This window comes from Dromiciops gliroides, chromosome 1 (assembly GCF_019393635.1).
Source record: "Dromiciops gliroides isolate mDroGli1 chromosome 1, mDroGli1.pri, whole genome shotgun sequence".
Lineage (NCBI taxonomy): Eukaryota > Metazoa > Chordata > Mammalia > Microbiotheria > Microbiotheriidae > Dromiciops > Dromiciops gliroides.
Window position 1 is genome coordinate 560,646,920 of NC_057861.1, and position 23,095 is coordinate 560,670,014.

The 23,095-nt window shown below is 38.1% G+C and overlaps 1 protein-coding gene across 7 annotated transcripts in view; it reads left to right on the top strand.

Annotated features, from left to right (window-relative positions):
* LINGO2 (leucine rich repeat and Ig domain containing 2) overlaps positions 1-21,845 on the top strand; it is a 1,558,843-nt gene extending 1,536,998 nt beyond the window's left edge. For all 7 annotated transcript variants that reach the window (XM_043976351.1, XM_043976354.1, XM_043976355.1 and 4 more), the window contains one exon: positions 13,276-21,845. In XM_043976351.1, the coding sequence (XP_043832286.1) occupies positions 13,312-15,132 (1,821 nt within the window). In that variant the 5' untranslated portion in view covers positions 13,276-13,311 and the 3' untranslated portion in view covers positions 15,133-21,845. The remainder of the gene's footprint in view (positions 1-13,275) is intronic.
* The last annotated feature ends 1,250 nt before the right edge of the window (positions 21,846-23,095 follow it).

Here is a 23,095-nt window from a genome sequence, read left to right on the forward strand (position 1 = left end):
GATATGTCAAGTTACAGACTGAAACAGAGATGCCCAAATCATTTTAAGGGAAAAATGTTAATAGGTCTCATAACTTTTTGGGGTTAAAATTATCAAAATATCCTCATTTATAAAATGGAAATCATGATATTGTGGTATAGTTTGGAGGTTTCAAACACATAGGATACATGCAGCAGAACCAGAGAAATATGGTTTTTGTTTGTTTTTTCTTTGTGTGTGTGTTTTTTAATACAATAAAACAGATAGTTTTAAGGTGTGATTTGCTAAGTCATAATGCATTCCACAGGGATCCTTATGTATGATTTAGTGGCCCCTGTTTAGATTTCTGCTTGACACTACTGAAGTAGTGGAAAGAAAATAGATTTAAAGTTGGGGAATCTGGATTCAAAACCCAGTTTTGATATGTACTACTACCACTTTTGGGAGCAAGCAATTTCCTCATCTGTAAAATAAGGGTATTAGACCAGATGTCACATAAATTTGGAGGTTTCTTTAAACTCTAATCTACAATACTATGATAATTAACTATTGTTCTAATTTATACAGGTGTGGCAGTTTTTGATGCTCTCACTATGAGAGAGAAGTATTAAGCTTTTATAGCAAACATGAGATGTTTACCTCTAATCCTGCTACTTGACTCATCAATATATTCATTCTCATCATCCCATATTCTAAAATAATCCAGGGGTATGTTTGGACATTCCTGTATTAATTGCAAAAGATTTCAACATCGTTCTCATTCATTAAACAATTAGCTTGGAGCTTCCACGCTAGTTAAATAATGTTAAATAAACATTATTTGTTTAATAAACTGAAGAAACTTCATTTTCCATATTTCCTCTCTTTATATGTGTGTACATATATACACATACACCCCCATTCTCTTAGGCTTAAATAAACATTTAAGCTACTGTCTATGCTATTAATTAGCAGTGTAATCAATCAACAATAAAACAAAAACATAATTAATGATTCATAATATACAAATATCACCTTTATCCATGACTATAACTGCTGATGAGGCAGCTGTTTGCTCAATGGATAGAGTTATTAGTTCTATTATATAGTTATTACCTGTAAATGTCCTGAAGTCAGGAAGACCTGAGTTCAAATCAAGCCTCAGGCACTTCCTAACTATGTGGCCCCAGGCACCTCACTTAACCTCTGATTGCCTGACAAAAGGACTCTTTGGAGAAGGAAATGGCAAGGCATTCCAGTATCTTTGCCAAGAAAATCCCATTGACAGCTATGATTGATACAAGGGTTCACGAAGAGCCAGATATGACTGAACAATGTAACTGCTGACCTCTCTCAGTTTTAGGAACATGGCCCCACCATTCAGCTCTCAGGGTAGCAAACAGAATACCTCTAGATCCTCTCATAAGGATTATACATAACATAAAAGAATTTTCTTATATATTTGAAATATAAAGGTTAAACTCAGTCCTTTTAATCCCTCCCCAGTCTTGACATGTAACTCTTCATAATAACAACTAAATCTTTAGAATCTTCACAAATTAAAACTAAAATAATACTCAAAACCTTGTATCTCTTCACAGATTCCTCCAGGAATGTTCATTAAAATGTCAGTGTTTAGGATTCCACAGCCTCTTAAAAATAAAATAATAGTGGGGCAGCTAGGTAGTACAGTGGATAGGGCACTGGCCCTGGATTCAGGAGGACCTGAGTTCAAATCCAGCCTTAGACACTTGACACTTACTATCTCTGTGACCCTGGGCAAGTCACTTAAATCCCATTGCCCCTGGGGAAAAAAGAACACATGCAAAAAAATACAATAATAGCACCTAAAATCTCTGTAGGAAGGGGCAGCTAGGTGGTGCAGTGGATAGAACACCGGCCCTGGAGTCAGGAGGACTTGAGTTCAAATCCGGCCTCAGACACTTAACACTTACTAGCTGTGTGACCCTGGGCAAGTCACTTAACCCCAATTGCCTCACTTAAAAAAAAATCTCTGTAGAAAAATATCATTGAATCTGGTGTTACCTAAAAAAGAAAACTGCCTCTATCTGCACAGCTTCGAATAAGACATTTGAAACCATCAGCTAACTCCTTCTAATAGGGGAGCAAATCAAACACCATCATATAAACTTGTAGGGAAAAATTACTTAAATTACTAAATTATTTCATTGGATCCATGACCTTAATGTGAGTTCTCCTTCCATTAGTGAACTCATTCATTGTGGAGTTCTTATCCATATCCTCCCACAAAACTTCCATAGAGGATTTGTACCACACACTGTTGAAAGCCTTCCTCTTCATTTCTGAACTTTCCATGTATACCAGAGCAACACTTGGGCTTTCTATCTTTTTGAACTGTGTTATATCACTCAGATATCCCACTAAAATCTCAATGAATTTTCTTTTAGAAATGTTGAATTTATTTTTCCCACTAAAACCATCCTTTCTCCTAATTTCTTCTTTCTGTCAAGGGAACAATCCTTCCAGGCATGCAGGTTTACAACTTCAGAGACATCCTTGACTCCCTTTCCCTCACTACCCATATCTATCCATAACAGCACTCATATAGGCCTCTCTCTCTCTCCACTCACACAATCATTTTTCTCTTTAACTATTGCAGTTCACTCTAATTTGGTATCCTTATGTCCAGGCTTTCTAATCTATCTACTTTCCAATCTATTCTCCACTAAATTGCCAAATTAATATTTGTAACATTAAGTCTAACCACGTAACTCACAAGCGCCAAAAATTTCCATTTTTTTTTTTCCTCTAGGATAAAACATAAAGTCTTCAGACTGCAATTTAAAGGCTTCTATAATCTGGCTTCCACCTGTCCTTTCAGATTTGTTTCATATTTCTTCCCTTCACACACTCAAAGTTCCGGGTAAACAAGCCTACTAGCAGTTCCCCAAACTTATACTTCCTTCTCTCCTTTCCAAGTCTCTGCACAGGCTGCCCCCATCCTGGAAATGCCCTCCTGAGCTTACTCTTAGCTTCCTGCAAGGTTCAATTCAGGTACTATCACTTTCACTAAATATTTTCTTGATTCCTCCCATCTTCTGTGCTCTCACTCTCCGCAGATTACATATCTTTGTCAGTCCCCATTACAATGTTAACTCCCTAGAGGCCATGGGATGCTATGCTTTTGTTTTTGTATTTCCAGGATTTCACATAGTGCCTAGCACTGAGTAGGTGCCCTCTAAATGCTTAATGGAATTGAATTCTCAGTTCCTAGGTAAGTGCAGTCGTGTGTTCTACATTCCACTCAGGCAATCATTTCTACTCCCTCCCCATACCAGCCTCATTGTAACAGCCTCAGGTATTCATATAGCACCTCCTATGTGCCCAGCACTGTGTTAAGTACTTTATCAATATCTCATTTGATCCTCACAACAACCCTTCAAGGGAGGCGCTATTTTTATCCCCATTTTACAGTTGAAGAAATCGATACAAATAGAGGTTAAGTGACTTGCCCAGGGTCACATAGTTAATAAATGTCTGAGGCTGGATTTAAACTCGGATCTTCCTGACTCCATGCCCAGGGCTCTATCCACTGTACCAACTAGGTCTGCCAAGGTACCTACTACCTAAGCATAGTTTTGTGACCCTAGAGCCACCCTATGTTTTGATAGATCAGCTTTGAACTTATCTTTGCTCAGTTCTAGGCTTCCACCCCAACTTCTTGGATATCTCCAGTCATGCCAATGGACACATACATCTCCTTCCACCCCCACCAACTTTCCATATTCTCTTTTTGTGTTGTTTTCCCCATTAGTATATAAGCTCCCTGAGGTCAGGGATTGCTTCTATTTGTGTCCCTAGTGATAGTACCTACCTACTAATCTATTGTTTTATCCATTTTTCTATCTCATCCCAGTGAAGTAACTAAAATGGGTATTCTTATTCCCATCTTAGCAGATACCCTGCTAAGAGTTGGGATACAAAGAGAGGCCAAAACTCTCCCTGCTCTCAAGGAGTTCACAGTCTGATGGGGGAGATAAAATATAAACACCTATGCAAATTATACATATATGTGTGTGTATTCATACACAGAGACAACATATGCATACATGTATACACACAGAGAGGATAAACTAGAGATAAATTCAGGAGGAAGACAATAGCATTAAAGGAAATCAGGAAAGGCTTCTTGCAGAAAGTGGAATCTGAGTTGAGATATGAAGGAAGCCAGGAGATGGAAATGAAGAAAATTTCAGGTTGGGCGGGGGAATTGTCAGTAAAAATGCACAGAGTTTTGGGTGAGTGAGGAACAGCAAAAAGTCTATTATGACTAAATAGTAAAGTATATGGAGGAGGACTAGAAGGGCTGATGATGAAGAAAGTGAGTCTTGGAGACTCAAATTAATTAAAGCAAATCACTTACTAACAGAGCTACAAACTCAAACTCAGGTCTTCTGACTCCAGATCCAGTATTTTGTCCAATATAATTTTGATATGGATTTCTGTCCCATAATGTCTCATAACCAAACAAATCCAAAATTATTCCTTCTCTCTCTGCACCCATTTCCCCCTCAAAGAGCCTTAGCCTTACAGGGCTAACTGATCTTTTACATATAATATCCATTAGTAGCATTCTTCATCTTGTACCCTCCAAGAAACTGAAAATGCATCTTTTGTAAAGTGTTTTACAGATCTGAAAACCCATCAGACATCTGGGGTATACTACCCTTTAATTAATAATGCCAAATTTAAAGAAACATGTTTCAATACTGGACCAAAAAAAACCCCACATCTTTAGAAGGCTAAATAGGTTAGGTTCTGTGTCGTTTGAAATTTTATGAAATTTTATGGGGGTACCTATCTCTGTCCCAAGTTTTAGGGAATTTAGCTGGGGTTTCTAATATATTGCTACTTAGAAATTAGAGGCTATAGCACCAGTTTGGGGCATTAAGTATTTATTAAAGCATATTAAATATTATTAAAAAGAGAGCACATAGCTCTGAAAGTTCAGAAGCTCTACATTCCTAGGATGGAGGGGAGAGTCAATAGAGTGGCTGCCTCCTTCTGTGTCCCAGGCCAAGAGAGAGTGAGAGATTATAAGCTCCCTGTGGTCCAGAGGAGAGGTGGCCCTTACACGCTGGTCCAAGGTAATTGGCTAGTATCATTCAAATCTATTGGTTTACTGGACTTGAGCTTGGTCCATGAGCAGTATGTGCTAAGGTCCAGAGGACAGACCTGCTGGGAGAAAAGGCTTTCAGGTAGGTGTGGTTTTTTTGTTTGTTTGTTTTTTGGTGTTTTTTTTTTGTTTTTTGTTTTTTGCAGGGCAATGAGGGTTAAGTGACTTGCCCAGGGTCACACAGCTAGTAAGTGTCAAGTGTCTGAGGCCGGATTTGAACTCAGGTACTCCTGAATCCAGGGCCGGTGCTTTACCACTGCGCTATCTAGCTGCCCCGGGTAGGTGTGGTTTTAATCTCTATTGTCTCTATTCACAGTCCAAGGTCCAACTTGACTGACTCTGGGCTGGCCTTAAAAATGTCAGTCAGTTAGGTCCTTCAGTGGGGTGCCCTGTGGCCTTCCCCAAAACCCATTATTTTCTAAGGTCCAAGCATTTCCACCTAGCCAAAAAGTTTCCAGAGCAGTTGGAACTGAACTAGTCATTTGTATTTCAAAGAGATCAAAATAAACAAAAGAACAGAGATCTCTCCAGTGTATCAGCAAAGATTAAACAGAACTATTAATTAATGACTTAGGACAAGCTTTGCTAATTGTCCATCAGTTGGTTGGACAAGTAGTAATCTATCTGACCCAGAACCCTGGGAAGAGATTTCAGAGTATAACATAGCAAGAAAATCCTGACAATTGAGTTATTTTCTTATTTTAAAAAGGAAATTTTGCTGTAAAAATATCTAAGCATTGATTTTTTATGATAGCCTTTAGAGATACATATAATCACAGGTAGACAATTATAGCTATTACCTATAAATGAAGTATCTAAACTGGTATTTCAAGATTCAGAGATGAATTAAATGAAGGCACTTATTGGTACAAATAGGGAAAAGCAGTTATGTGGAAAATCTAAAACAGTGAATTTGCACAAATACTTTGTGCCAGGCAATATGGATACATAGCTATATAGCAGTGTAGATAAAATGAACACATCTATGTGATATATTTAAAATAAGGAAATTGAACTAAATTATTTCTAAATATCCTGCAAGCTCTAACTCATATGATTTATGATAAATGATCTATGATACTTACCCGGTTGACTATATACATGAATATGTGGATTGCCTGCAGCAAAATATTTATCCCAGACTGCTTCAGTTGATCTAAGCAAGAAATACATGTATCCGTTAATCTTAACTTAAAATATAATTACCATCACATGTTTACATATAACTACATCTATATGTATATATATATATATATATATATATATATATATGTATCATATATAGGTAGCACTGTGGATAGGGCATTGGGCCTGGACTCAGGAAGACCTGAATTCAAATCCAGCCTCAAAGACTGCCAAAGGGATTGTTGACCAAAACAAAAGAGGGGGGGTAGGGTGGAATAAGAACCTCTCTTATAGGTGGATAAAATCTAAAAAAGGTAGAGTGACTTGCCCAAAGTTACTCACCACTTCTCCTTCACCTCTTGAAATCCCTATTCTTAAGGCTGACTTTAATTGTCACATCCTTTAAGAGCTCTTTCCTGAAGTGCCCTTCTCTCTCTCTGCCCATACCATCCCAAAATTACTTTTTCTTTATTTCTTTCTACATTGTGTGTGTGTGTGTGAATGTGTGTGTGTGTATGTAAGTGTAGTTTTCAATATTAATTTTCATAAGATTTAGAATTCCAAAATTTTCTCCCTCCCTCCCTTTCCTCCTCCCTCCATAAGACAGCAACCAGGTTATATATGTACAATCCACAAGTGTTCTTTTTATCAGTTCTTTCTATGGGGTGGATAGTAAGTTTCATCATTAGTCCCTTGGGACCGTCTTGGATCATTGTATTTCTGAGAGTAGCTGTCATTCCCAGGTGCTCATTGAACAACAATACTGCTGTCACTATGCACAATGTACTCCCAGTTCTGCTGAATTCACTATACATCAGTTCATGAGTCTTTCCAGGTTTTTCTGGCATCATCCTGTTTGTCATTTTCTATAGCACAATACCATTCCACTACAATCATATACCACAGCTTCTTCTGTCATTCCTCAATTGATGGACATTCCCTTGATTCTTAATTCTTAGCCACCACAAAGAATTGCTATAAATATTTTTTGTACAATTTTCCCCCTTTTCTCTTTTTCATGATTACTATTGTTAACTGTTTCCTTTCCATCCTATTCCCTCCCACATGATATTTATTCTATTATCCATCTTCTTTGATCCTATCCCTCTTCAAAAGGGATTTGCTTCTGTCTGTCCCCTCCCCCAGTCTGCCCTTCCTTTTTTGCCCCTCTCTCTTTATCCCCTTCCCCTCCTATTTTCCCGCAGGGTTAGAGAGATTACTCCAACCAATTGAGTGTATATGTTATTCCCTCCTTAAGCCAATTCTGATGAGTGTTAGGCTCATTTACTGCCCAGATTAAATAGATTACTCCACCCTATTGTGTGTGTGTGTGTGTTTGTGTGTGTTTGTTAATCCCTCCTTGAGGCAACTCTGATGGGTTTAAGGTCTTTGAGCCTTTTTTGATGAGTGTAAAATTCATTTACTACCCTGCTCCTTTTCCATATCTTCCCCCACTCCATAAGCCCTTTTCTGTTTCTTTCATGTAGGATTTCACCTCTGCCCTTCCCCCTCCCCCAGGGCATTCCCTTCACCCCTCAATTTAAACCTAAAGATGTTATCATGGGGCAGCTAGGTGGAAAAAACAACCACCCTGGACCCAGGGGGATCCCAGCCAAAACCCAGCCTCAAACACAAGACAGTCACCCACTGCACAACCCCAGGTATGTCCCCCGAGTCCATTTTTATATGGTTCTCTAGGGTCTTGTATTTCAAAGTGAAATTTGACATTCAGTTCAGGTCTTTTCCTCATGAATACCTAAAAGTCCTCTTTTTTACTAATGTCCCATTTTTTTCCTCTGAAAGGTTATGCTGAGTTTTGCAGGACACATAATTCTTGGTTGTAATCCCAATTCCTTTGCCCTCTGGAATATCATATTCCATGCCCTTCATTCCTTTAATGTAGAAGCTGCTAGATCTTGTGCTATCCTGACTGGGGCTCCACAGTACTTGAATTCTTTCTTTTTGGCACCTTGCAATATTTCCTCCTTGACCTTAGAGCTCTGGAGTTTGGCTATTATATTCCAAGGAGTTTTCCTTTTGAGATCTCTTTTTGGAGGTGATTGGTAGATTCTTTCAATTTCTATTTTACCTTCTGCTTCTAGAATATCAGGACAATTTTCCCTGAGAATATCTTCAAAGATGATGTCTAAGTTCTTTCCCTGATCATGCTTTTCAGGTAGACCAATAATTTTCAAATTATCTCTCCTGGTCCTATTTTCCAGGTCAGCAGTTTTTCCCAGGAGATATTTCACATTGCCCTCTATTTTTTTATTCATTTGGATTTGCTTTATTTTGTCTTGGTTTCTCATAAAGTCACTAGCTTCAATTTATTCAATCCTAATTCATAGGCAATTATTTTCATCAGAGAGATTTTGTACTTCCCTTTCCATTTGGCCAATTTGACTTTTCAAGCTGTTGACTTTTTTCTCATGACTTTCCTGCATCACCTTCATTTCTCTTTCCATTTTTTCCTCTACCTCTTTAACTTTATCTTCAAAGTCCTTTTTGAGAACCTCTATGGCCTGAGACCAATTCATATTTTTCTTGGGAACTTTAGATACAGGGGCCCTGATGTTGACATCTTCCTCTGAGGGTGCACCTCGGTCTTCCTTGTTACTGAAGAAAGTTTCTATGGTCCTCACCTTTCTCTGTCTACTCATTTTGCCTTTCTTTTACTTGACTTTTAGCTCCTTAAAGTGGGGCATGGTTTCCAGACTGTAGTATCCCAAGTTTCAGAAGTCCCAGGGGGTATGATTTAAGGAGGATCAGGTTCTTCACTCACCTGGTCTGTCCCCTGGTCCATAGATGACCCCAAACCAACTTGCTAATCAACCAGCTTTGTGTGTTGTGGTTGTCAACTCTGATGAGCCTGTGCCCCTCCCCCACCTGGGCCACTGCTACTCAATTCTCCCTCCTGGTTCCCAGCAGGGGTGAAAAATCCAAGTTCTGCCTCAGCATTAGCACAGACACCATAGTCTCCCCCCTGCCCAGGTCTCAGCCCTCTCACCAGACTGTGAGCTTAGTTCCAGATGACACTGGCGCTTCAGTTGATTCAGAGGCTCTGGGGGTCTCCTTCTCTGGTGAGGCCTTCCTAGGACTGGATCTGTCTCAGGGTGACTGTGGGGTTGGGCTCCACTCCTGTCTCAGCACAGCAGTTCCCTCCTTTTGACCTTCCAAGCTGTCCTTGGTTAGAAGATGATTTCAGCACATTCTTCTGCGGGTTTTGCTTCTCCAGGCATTGTCCTATGGCATTATTTCAATATATTTTGGCGTGATCATGTCATGAGTTCAGGAGCTCACTGCCTTTCCTCCACCATCTTGGCTCTGCCCCAGAAGTCTATCATAACATCTACATTTCATATTTGACCCCTGTTTACATCCCATTGATTGTAAGCCCCTTGAGAGAAAAGAGTGTTTCTTTTTTGTCTTACTCACCTTATTGCACTTAGCACAATGCCTGGCATATACTACACTTAAGAAACTCTTATTGAATTGAATTAAATAAAATTCAACTGAAATAGCATAGCCAGGATTCAAAGTCCAGTCTTCAGGCTCCAAATCCAGTATTCTTATTACTCCTCTTAAAATAAGAATCAACTGTGTTAATAAACTGTACTATCTGTGACCTCAGATGTCATGATATGAAACATTACCCTTGGGGAAATGATATTTTACTTTTCAAATTTATAACACATTTTAATGCCTTCCCTTGAAGATAATAATAATAGTAATAAATTTCATTTACATATGGCACAAAGCTGATAGGAACTGCAAGTGCAGTTATCCCTATTTTTACAGGTGGGGATACTGAGGCATTTAAACTTACCAAAAGATAACTTGACATAAGAGGGTCAAGTCTTAAACTTAGAAGATTAGTGATGAAGGAAGAATCCTCCCTTTATATAGCATGTTCCAAATAAATGCAACTTAGCCAAATGTTGAGGCTTTGGGTTGAATCCAAGTTTCCCTTGGGTTCCTAAAGAACTTGCTGATCCATGGCAAGGTTCAAAGTCACTATCAAATCTGAAATCAGACCAACTCCCTACCAGATTACAACAATTCCTTTGGAGGTAATTCCAGTGGAGATTAACATTTCATAAAACCATAGGATTTAGATCTGGAAGGAGCCTTAGAGATCATCTTGTTCAAACCTTTCCTTGTGCAGATGAGAAAACTGAGGCACAGAAGTGGCTTACCCAAAGGTAAATACATAGAAAGTAGCAAAACCAGGAATTAAACCTCAGGCCTTTGACTCCAAATACTCTTTCAGCTGTACAAAATTGTCTTCTTAAGTTTACTCTCATCTAGATTTAGAAATGATTCAAATGCTGTGCTTTCAGTACTTTAATTATATATTTACTTTTTTTTCCATTAGGAAGGAAAGCCCAACTCACATATCCTTGTAATGCTTATCATTGTAAGAGTGAGGGTTTAAGTAGTTTTCTGCACCAGCCATTTATTGTTTTATACCTTTGTTCAGTTGCCAGTCAGTGAATTAAATTAATCATAGAATCCCATGGCTAAGCACATTTATTATTACTGTGTCATCCATCAAGGCTGTTGTCTCCTCTCCCCCTTTCTTTCTTCTTAAACACACACACACACACACACACACACACACACACACACACTTTTTTCCTCTAACTCATTTTCAAAAAAGTGAAAACCACTTGAAACTCTCCTAAACCAACAAAACAAAACAACCTCCTCTCTTTTCTTTTTCTTCATATTGTCAAAGTCATGAAAATCCTTCTCCAGTTTCTTTTCAATCTGTCTTGAGAGGGAATTTGTGTGACTCCTTGGCATGGATTCCAGACCTGGAGCACCTCACTCCTTAACAAACCAAACCAGTTCTCCAGGGCAGTCCTCCTGCTGAATCTGTTTGTTTTGTGGCTCTAACATTAGCAGAATGAGTTAGAAAATGAATACCCAGCACACCAGAAACATCAGTATGAAAATAGCCAGGCTCACAGACTGAGTTCAAAAAGGTAATAATCAGAGGGATTGAAAGGGACCTTTGATGAGAATTCAATGAAAGGACTGAAGTCAGCTCCCTAAAGATTTTCAGTTCCAACTTCTCTCCTAATGAAGCAAAGTTTATCTTGTCAAACCCTGGTCACAGTTGGACATAATAGGCAGTCTTTGCTTGCAAGGCTTCTGCTGATGGTGAAAGCTAAATGATTCCCAGCAGTTTGTCCTTCCAGACTAGAACTGAAACATACTTTGTGACAAGAATAACAAAAGCGTGCTCTTCATCCATATTATCCAGGCTGCATCACAAAACTATGATATACTTTGGTACAAAATTACTTAGGTCTGCCTTGGAGAAGCCTAGCAGCAGAATAGGTGAGGCGTTCCAGAGAAGAAATTAGAGTAGCAGACTCACTCACTACAGCAGCTAAGCCTATATGGCTCCCTCTTGTATAGATAATGCCCTCATTTACTTTAGTAGTCCCTTCCTTTTCCAGGAACTAAAAGAACTAATAAATAATTTTACTTTAAGAAAAAATACTGTATACATTAGTTAGCTAGATAATTAGATTCAGTCAAGGAGATTGAATACAGCTGTAACCTTTAGTAGGTCACTTAAGCTCTGCCTCAGTTTTTTTCATCTGTAAAATGAAGAAGCTGGGAAGAGTGGGACATACCTATAATCCCAACTACCTGAAAAACTGGGGCAGTTGGATCTCAAGAGAACTCCTAAATTCTTTAATTCTGAGTTGCAGTGGGCCATGTTGATCAAGTGTCTACACTAACTTTAGCATTAAAATGGTGAGATGAGAGGGGGATATTAGATTGCCTAAGGAAGGGCAAAATGACCTAGGTTAAAAATGGTCAAAGGTCCTGTGCCAACCAGTAGTAGGATTGGACCTATGACTAGCCCCTGAATTTTCAAATCTGGGTGAAATTAGGAGATGGAATATTTTTTTTAAAAATGAGAGAATCAGACAGACAGATGGAGATTATAATAGCATCTACCTCAGAGCATTGTTGTGAGGATCAAGTAAAATAATATATGGGAAAATGTTTTTAAACCTTAAAGTGGTATATGAGGTAATGATTATTATTATTGTTGTTGTTAAAAATCTGCTCTTGATTACTTGATGACCTGATGTCTACTATTTCTGTAATAGAGTTTTGAGAATGTTTAACAAAATATTAACAAAGAGGCTTTGGGGAGGATGACTTTACACAGTTTATCACATATAACTGGCACACGCCTATCCTCACCTCTGCTATTTTCAACTATATGCAAACTATTTCCTAGTCTCTTTAATTGCTAATAATTTCAAATTATCGTGTATATTATTTATATACTTATCTGTTTACATGTCTTATTCCCCACCCCCAAAGAGAATGAAAGCTCCCTGAGGTCAGACAGTAAATGCTTCCAGGATTAGATTAGGTTGGGTTAGATTAGAAGGTACTTTTGATTCCTCATTCCCATTAGTCATCTGCTTCTCTCACTGCTATCAATGATTAGTCCACATGACATATCACAAACACTATCTCTGTCTCCCCTACTAAATATACTGGGAAGGTATGTGGCTGCCTTCTGATTTGCCTCAAGGAATAAAATATCTTCATGAAGGAAGAAACATTTTTATAAGTATATCTTTATTCTTCATTGAATTTCTAATGAGGTAGAATCATTACATTAAAGGTACATCTAGTAGAAATCTGTGTGTGTATAAATAATGGTAATTAGCATATGGGGAAAAAAAAACCTCCTTGACATGAATTTTTTTCTGCTTTAACTACAGAGTTAGAAGCCTGGGAGCCTAAAAGGAAACAAAGCAGCTCACTGGGTTTTAACACCATGTAGAATCCTAGAGGGGAATTCCCCAGATAGATTTGTAAACCAGGAAATTGATGCAAACTGAAACTTTATTTCCCTGTAAAGGAAGTTTTTTTTCCATTTTTTATTGTGAATAGAGGCCAATTGGGAAATAGACCACTAAGCTGCACCAGGAGATTTCCTTTGCCTGTGAACTAACCCTTTACCTATCTTCTTGTTTCCCTTTCTTCTGCAGGCCCCTGACCAAGGTGTAGACCATAGAGGTGGAGTCATGCTTCACACGGCCATATCATGTTGGCAGCCATTCCTAGGTTTGGCTGTTGTGTTAATCTTCATGGGCTCTACCATAGGCTGCCCAGCCCGCTGTGACTGTTTACCTCACAACAAGTCTGTCTCTTGTCATCGGAAGAGGTTAATTGCAATCCCAGAGGGTATTCCCATTGAGACCAAAATCCTAGACCTCAGCAAAAACCGGTTAAAAAGTGTCAACCCTGAGGAATTTATGTCTTACCCTCTGTTGGAGGAAATAGACCTGAGTGACAACATCATTGCCAATGTAGAGCCGGGAGCATTTAATAATCTTTTCAATCTGCGATCCCTTCGATTGAAAGGAAATCGCCTAAAACTGGTCCCCCTGGGGGTATTTACAGGACTGTCCAATCTCACCAAACTTGACATTAGTGAAAACAAAATTGTCATTTTGCTGGACTATATGTTCCAGGATTTGCATAACCTGAAATCCCTGGAAGTAGGGGACAATGATTTGGTTTATATATCACATAGGGCCTTCAGTGGGCTGCTCAGCCTGGAACAACTCACGCTGGAGAAATGCAACTTAACAGCCGTACCAACAGAAGCCCTCTCCCATCTGCGCAACCTCATCAGCCTGCATCTAAGATATCTCAACATCAATGTGATGCCTGTTTATGCCTTTAAAAGACTGTTCCACCTGAAGCATCTCGAGATCGACTACTGGCCTCTATTGGACATGATGCCTGCCAATAGCCTATATGGTCTTAACCTCACATCCCTCTCTATCACCAACACCAATCTATCTACTATACCCTACCCAGCCTTTAAACACTTGGTTTACCTGACTCACCTCAACCTTTCTTACAATCCCATCAGCGCCATTGAAACCGGAATGTTTGCTGATTTAATCCGGCTTCAGGAGCTGCATATAGTCGGGGCTCAGCTCCGTACCATTGAACCACACGCTTTCCAAGGGCTCCGGTTCCTTCGTGTGCTTAATGTTTCCCAGAACCTGTTGGAAACACTGGAAGAAAATGTGTTCTACTCACCCAAAGCCCTCGAGGTACTGAGCATTAGCAACAATCCCCTGGCTTGTGACTGCCGCCTCCTTTGGATTCTGCAGAGGCAGCCCCTCTTGCAGTTTGGGGGCCAGCAGCCTATGTGTGCTGGCCCAGACAGCATCCGAGAGAGACCATTCAAGGATTTCCACAGTACTGCCCTTTCCTTTTATTTTACCTGCAAAAAGCCCAAGATCCGTGACAAAAAGATGCAGTACCTGCTGGTAGATGAAGGGCAGACAGTCCAGCTGGTCTGCAATGCTGATGGTGACCCACAGCCAGTAATTTCCTGGGCAACCCCTCGAAGGCGTCTGATCACCACTAAATCTAATGGAAGAGTTACAGTGCTTGGAGATGGCACCCTAGAAATACGTTTTGCCCAGGACCAAGACACAGGAATCTATGTTTGCATTGCTAGCAATGCTGCGGGGAATGACACTTTCACAGCCTCCCTTACAGTGAAAGGATTTGCTTCAGATCGTTTCCTTTATGCTAACAGGACCCCTATGTATATGACAGACAGCAATGACACTAGTTCTAATGGCACCAATGCAAATACTTTCTCTCTGGACCTTAAGACCATACTGGTGTCCACAGCCATGGGCTGTTTCACATTCCTTGGAGTGGTTTTATTTTGCTTCCTCCTCCTCTTTGTATGGAGTCGAGGAAAAGGAAAGCACAAAAACAGCATCGACCTTGAGTATGTCCCCCGAAAAAACAATGGTGCTGTCGTGGAAGGGGAGGTGGCTGGACCTAGGAGGTTCAACATGAAAATGATCTGAGGTTCTACCACTAGCAGTGCTTTTTCTTTTCTGTGGCATTGTTTGTATCCAATAAACCAGCCTGGCAAATCAAATTGCTGGGTAGAGGGGCAGCTTGACATAGCTTCCCCTTTGTTCAAATGGGGTATATAGGAAACAGGAAAACTTATTTGTGGTTGTGCAACGGGGCCTCTCCACTAAGAGGCAGGTGTGTGTGTCAGGGCCTTTCACAGAGTTGGTTTTACTAATTGTTTGCATTGCAAATATTGGCATTCTGGGGATCTCAGTAATGAACCTGTTGGCTCATGTTCATGGACAATTGCTCAACATTTTCTACCACTACAAAAAGAAAAAGAAAAAAAAAAGAACAACCTACAGTGTAGGATTTACATATTAAAGACACATTTGTCTAAAACATACTATACAGTTAAAAAAGAAAGAGAATTTGTATCTATGATTATCATTTGTTAAAGCCTTGCACCATACCTATTGTTGGTTCAGCACCACAAAGAAATTGATATATTCTTTTCTTTTTCTTTTCTTTTCATGATTAAAACAACATATATACTGTGTACATTTTAAAGCAATACGAATGAGAGGTTGTGCTTTTAGTTACCACCACTGACCCAAGTGTGATGTCACCATCTTTTAACTGCAAATAGCAAACATCGCAAAAATAGATCCCTGTAGTTACCTGAGGAAAGATATATGGAGGAAGAGATGAATGTCTGATTCTAGGAATCCAGGTTACACTACCCAAGGCAAAATTGTTTTAACTCTGTTATCTTCTGTTAATATAAATAAAGGCATGTGCCTAGTTTTGATACAGAATGGAATATTTTTTATACTTGTGATATCACACTGGACCAGTTTACTGTAACAAACCCTTGGATTCACCCAAAAAAGAGGGTAAACCACAAGTTGTGGTTAAAACTATGAAAAAAGGCAAGGTAGGTGTTAACCATGAAAATGAACCATTTTATCATAGTTTGGTTTAAATTTCATAAACCACTGTTAATGTGTTAATAGACAATGGTAAAGGAAAGAAAAGGAGGTAATGGTTTTTCTGTATTCATAAGAAAACTGACACTTTATGGTAGTTAAGAAAGAGAAGTCAGACTACAAAAGCTCTTTGGAAAGGAATGAGCTCTTCTCAGATGCCAATAAACCAGGTTCATCCATGCATAACAGGAGGATTATGCAACTAAAGACATGCTTAAAATGCGATGGTCTCCTTATGTTCTAACTGCTGCCAATTAAAAAGACTTGCTCTCCACTGTCACTATTTAATACTGCATCTTCCAAGAACTACTTATAGATCTCAAAGTTAATTTCTATAAGCATACAGTTTCAGCTTTTCTCCTTTCTACCTTACAGATTATATAATGCTTGTTTTTTCTCAATCAATGGTAGACAAGAGAAATCTTATTCTGATTTTTAAAGGGGTGAGCAAAGTTGTATTGAATATAACTAAGTTACTGTTTGATTTGCTGGCTGATCAAGGGGGAGGGAAAGGCTTAATTCTGGAAGTGTGGAAAGCTGTACTGATCCCCTTCTCCTTTTTGCCAATCATAGCTAATACAAAATTAATACAAAATGTTCCAAGATGCTGGCATCATTAAGTGTTGCCTAAGGATTTTAAATGACAAATATTTTCCATTCTTAAGAAGAATTGACATCACCACAAATGAGTTAGTCCAGATGAGGCTCAAAATTTTCCTTAAATGTTTAGTTAATGGCTCTTCAAACAGACTGAATATTACTAGTAATCAATGAATAGAAATAATATTTGATGAGTGATTATTTAGCTAGAATGGAAGAGAAATGAAAATGCTGCACAGTTCACATTTTGAGATGGAGCCAAACTGGTGTCCCATGATATGATAAATTATAAAAGAGTTTAGCTCTGTGTTGTGAAATGCTAGAACGAGAATCTTCCTTTCAAGGGAATTCTCTTTTTTGGTCTTTGAATTTTGTGAAACTTAAATAAAATGGCCCCTAACATTAAAAAAAATTAATGACAAATGGAGATTATTCCTGCCAGTTGAACTACAACCCAGCTGAAAATCTTATTCTTCCTTCAATAAGAAAAGTAAAATAAAGAAATGAGATGGAAAGATTATTGAACTCTCAGTTGGATTCATTTTCACTTGTTCCTGATAATGGTCACAAATCTCATAAGCAATCCATTTTGTTGGGGGGCGAGGGGTGGGAAGAGGATGACTTTATTTATACCAAAACAATATATATTTTAGTTCTGGTATAAATTCAGGGACATCCCAGTGTAATCTAATGGAATATCTTCTTTTAAATTTTCAAAGTGATCTTTTAAAAGTTAATCCAAAATGAAGGACAGGGTAAGTTAACTTTTAACATTGTAAGGAAGCAAGGAGTAAGCTAATTGCTAAAGGAAAAAATGGGAAATATGACTGAGACCAGTTTGCCATTGAGATACCCCTGAATGATATATGAGAAGGGTTAGGAATCATCCTGTTTGGATTAGTCATTATGAAGGACATTAAAGTCCTGATGAGTCCATAAAGAGCATATTTATCATCTAATCTTACAGATGAGTCAGCTAGCCTCTAGAGGAGGCACCAAAGTACAAGCCCAAATGCTGTTAACTAACATGGTATAATTGAAGGTACACTCAGGTAGGAGTGAAGAGGTCTAAATACTGATCCTGGTCCTGGATCTATTATTTACTTGTGTAACCTTAAGTAGGTTATTTCACCAGACCTAAAATTCTGTTTTAGAGCATCTACAAAGCTATGAGGCACACAAATAAGATGACATCTGTATGACTATTATATACTAAGGCAACAATGCTCTACCATTTTTTTAAATTGAATAGCTCCTTACCTTGTTGCATTCCTCTGGCTGAACCAATCACCATCAAGCTTCTTGAGCTTAAGGCTGTATTCAACACAGCCCTGGGGGGATGGGAAGGAATTTGAGGAGGCAGGAACCAAACATAGTCCATGTTTATCTCAAGTGTAAAGGACCCTGATGATACCAAGTTGGTTCAGGTTGCTATAAGGATTGAAGCATGATCCCAGAATAGTCTAGATAGCAATCCAAACAAAAAAGTGATAGCACTGAAGTAGGAATAAGACCTATGTACAAATCTAGGCTCTCTTCTACTTAAGACTTGTGTGATCTTAGCCAATCGTTTAATTTCTCTTAGCCATCTGTGATTTGACAGGGGTGGACTAAATGTTCTCTAAAGGCTCTTCAGATTTTAAATCCTATGACCTTCTGAGAATTAATCTATTTCCTTGAAGGTTGGGGGGATAGGAGGTTTCTTCTGGGTAAATTTGGATGATTTAAACCTTCAGAGGTTTTCTCTTTTGCTTATGCATTGGTCAGCTTTCTTAATACTTTTGAAGGAAAAGTATATCCTTCAAATGGCACTCCAGAATTAGTTATTAACTGGTGTCCCAGTGTCCAGAAAACAGCAGGTGCCTGCCCTACCATGGGTAACATAAATATCCTCAATGGATTCAGTGCCTCATCCATAGAATTTGGACCATTAAATGTCAAGTAAGAAACGTGCTGTTTTTCTAAACTCTTGTTTTACCCATTTTTCATACCAAGAGGGCTATATCTTGTTGGTACACTTCAGCACTCCCTATTATCTGACTAGCTGAAAATCTAAGCAAAAAATTTCCTAGATTTATACTTCCAATTCACTAACAGTTGTGCAGAATTCTGGTTTTGCAGAAATTTCACCAAGTCCAACATATCCATCAAAGGTTGTGAGTCCAGGTAAATTTGTTACTTCTGTGTTCTGCTGTCTACTTCACAAGGTGCTCTACATTGCTTATGGCAATATACTGGAGATTTTTCTGATAAATGTTCTCATTTTCTTCAATTTACAGCTAAGTCCTGAAGCTTACAATTATCCAGTTTCTGTGTGTTTTTAAAGGAATTCCTTAAATTTCTCCAAAATGAAGTCCTCACTTTTTTTTAACTTACTTTAAGTGAGTAAAAATACAATCTTTTTTTACCCTTCAAAAACATGGAAAGTTAGTTGTGACCATTGGTCAGTAAAAGGAGACAACCTCCTAGAAATTAATTTACCCCTGCTAGAACCCTATCATTTTCCATGTCAGGGAGGAGTGTGTGTGTGTGTGTGTGTGTGTGTGTGTGTGTGTGTGTGTGTTCTAAACATTTGAGTGAGCTCAGAAGCTATTACACAACCCAGACCATGTTTCTGATTTTTCAGACAAGAACGACAACAAAAAGTATCATTTTCTGCTTTTGAAGGCTGCAGTCTGAGATAAGCAAAGAATGTCAAGGATAAAAAAGAAATGAAAGCCACTTGGATCCATTTCCATCCTTTGATACAGCCCCTTTGCTCCAACTACTCAGTTATAATAATCAAAACTAGAAAAAGAAAGCCTGGATTATACAGGTGATGTCTGTTGTTTGGCTTACCCACTAGATGTGAACAATAATTATTATACCCTTCTGTAACTTCTAAAATACCATTTTAGTTGCTTTCCTTTATTTCTCTATTCACTTTATACATGGTTTATATGAACTAATTCAAATGGAAACAATAGCAGGAAAATTAAAAGATAGTAGCATGGGACCAAACTTTACCATTTTCCTTAGTCCTTAAGATATCCCCAAGAAGGAATGTGTTATTTTACTTTTCAACTGCTGGGTAGCATACTTTGGATAGGGAAGAGACAACATTTTTAAATGACCATCCTAGTACAGGAGGAAGCACCTAATGTGAATCTACCATTCTGAACTGAAAGGACAGCTGAAAGTTTCTGACTTTGCAAAACACATCCTCTTGTGTCATCAAAATGATTAAAAAATAATTTGGAGGGAGAAGGGAAGAGATAGAGAAAGATGTGTGAAGAGAGAAAAAGCAATAAATTTCACCAAGTAATTCAGAAGGTTAAGAGCTCACCCTCAGGAAAAAAAAAAAAGCTCACCCTCACCTAGTTCTATATTGGCAAACATTTCCCACTCCCCCCCCCCCCACCTAAAATGTAGGGTTTTTTTTTTTGTTGTTGTTGTTAACAGCTCAAAGACAGTTTTCCAAAGCTAAAGTTATTTTTTTCCCATGGAACACTTTTAAATGAGGTTTTATTTAATTACTAAAGCAAGACAAAACATGGCTTAATGCTTTCACAGACATTAATTTAGTCTAGAAACAATTGGTCTACAAAGAGAACTAACCTCAAAGCCAAAAACAAAGGCATTCAAGTCCCATCTCTGACACCATACTACAGCCTATATAAACCTTGGCAAAACACTTAATTTCTCAATGCTCAAAGACTATAAATTGCAGAGAAGGTGCCAACCTGCTTCAGTAAGGGAAGATCCCTCTCTCAATTCCCTTTATGTTTTTGTCTTCTCCAATTGTGTAAATCTTCCCACTGAATGACTTTCCTATCAATCATTGCCCAGCAGGACCGTTTTTAAAATATTGATTTTGTTAGGATGGCCCCAGGCTATCTAACTATACTGTGTATATGTATGTGTGTATGTATATATTATGTAGTACATATGTGTACCTATATACTTATACATTGTGTGCCATGTATAATTTTGTGCATGGTAAGCATACATGTGTGTTTTATGTTGTTAGGATTTTTGTTTGTTTCTGGTGGGGGTTTTACCCAAAGAAGTCTCAAATAGATTCCTCTTTCAAAAAAATCTTAATCTCTTTGGAGGACTCTTAGGTGTTTCCCAAGTTTTTCTTCTTGTGGTTTCTTAGGCTGGTAACACTTTTTCCTTTCTTCCTCTCATGAGAGGATCTAATTAGTGAACCATTCCCTAGGCAGGAGGCAGTGGCTCTGCAAATTCCCTTCTGAAAGGATCCAGAGACCAGCAACCCTCTCCTAGGCATTCCTTTACAGACACAGAGCCTTCACATGTAGCGCAAAGAAAATTATCCTCTTTTTGCCTTGCTCTGTTTTACCACTGTCACCCAGGAGCAACTGTTATCCTTCAACAGTAGATGGCTTCTCTAGAAAAACTTTCTTTTCACTGGTACATCAAAAATCCTGAGGAATTATTAAATTGGGATTTTTTAAATCTTTCCCAATTTAACTCACAAAATATTCTTTAATTTTTAAAGATTTACTATTCACATAAAGCTGGTAACAACATCCAGGTTGAATGATTCTGATTTTTTTCCACCTTTCTAAAAGCAGGGGGGTTGGTTAAATAGACAACTTTATTTATAGCCTTAACAGAATAAGAAAAGCATTGGCATAATCAAAAAAGTTTTCTGCACTATAAGACTGTATCCTAAATATGCAAAATGGTTTTAAAAAGATAATACAAACACATTTTTTTAAATCTTCTAACTAACTTGCCTAACCTCATTAATTCAAGTCAGGATAATAATATCTATCCACACTGAAAATGGGTCAGAGTAAAATCACTTTTTGTTCCTACTTTAAAGGGACCCTTGAGAAAATTTTGCTGAAAGTTTCCTATTGCAAGGGCTCTTTACATATTGTTGCACACCTCCTATTCCAAATTGCTTTAATATCTCAAAAATATAACAACATTTATATGATTGGACTACGCTGATAAAGCAGATTTCTACAATCTGTATAATATTATGTGTCACGTGAAATTGAGTAGTATATATGCATGTGTGCTGCCTAGAAATTGGCAATGGGTAATATAATGGAATGTAAGGGCTTGAGTTGATCAGCTTTCAGAAGGGAGTACATTTATCTTGCTTTTCAAAGGATAAAATCAGGTTTGCTGCCTATAGAAGAATTGCCTAATACACACACACACACACACACACACACATCTATGATTATCAGTTTTCTATTGTTTTTGCCATGACATGTACATCCCATGCCCTTCATTAATGCAACAGTTATAGTATATATATATATATATATATATATATATATAGAGAGAGAGAGAGAGAGAGAGAGAGAGAGAACATATATAATAAATATGTGAGGTGGGTAGTTTGTTTTCTTAAAAGTGTTTCAAATTTAATTGCTTTAAAATTCGACAAGAACAAACAGGGGGGAAAAGACCGTGTTGCGTGTCTGTGGATTTTTTTAGTGTATTTGATCACAATCTGGCTTTGGGGAAATAGCCCACGAATGCAAGCCAAGCATCAAATTACAAAGCTTTCTTTGCCTGATAACTTTTCTCTGTGCATGCATGTGCATGCACATGCACACACACACACACACACACACAATTACAAATGACAAAGGTAATGTTATTTTAATTTATGTCTCATTGCAAACCATTGTTGATTTGTTATTGTTTAGGCTGCATTTTTTCTTTTCTTTCTAAGACTTTTATGAACAAGTTATTCAGTAACAGAAAGGGCTTAACCAGCTAACATTTCAGTGAAGTTGATGGGGTATTACTAAAATCAATGAGATAAAGATTTTTTTTTTAAGATCATTGGAGTCAGATATCCAGAAATATTTCCAAAAGGAGAGAAAGGTAGAGATCCTATCAAAGTGGAACTCTAACAAAGGATATGTCTTGGCCTTAGTTAACACTAAGCAATCAATTAAGTATAGTAATATTGTCTGCATTGCTAGAGAGGAAAGAGGCAAAATGGGACTCTGTTTATCAAGTTGATGTAAGGAAGTAGGATGAAACTAACAGGAGTGTCAGGGGACAGACAGCCTATCTCAATTATTCTGTATGTTATCATCACACAAATGCCAGGGATGATTTGATTCTTATATATATGAATCTATGTGGTACTGAATTTTGCTATAAAAGAATTCTGCTGTTATCTAAAGGATTTTAGAAGGGAAGAGGAAAGAAAGAAAAAGTTCTACAATACCATACTTAAATTAATTCAACTTGGTATATGGGTAGGTAATATTATGGAAGCAAAGGACACTAAAAATATGTGCACCTGAAGAAATCACAATGATTATGCATCATCTAGATAAATTATACCATTTCCTCAGTTATCATCTAGGCAATGTTGAGAGGAGAGGGCCAAGGGAAAGGA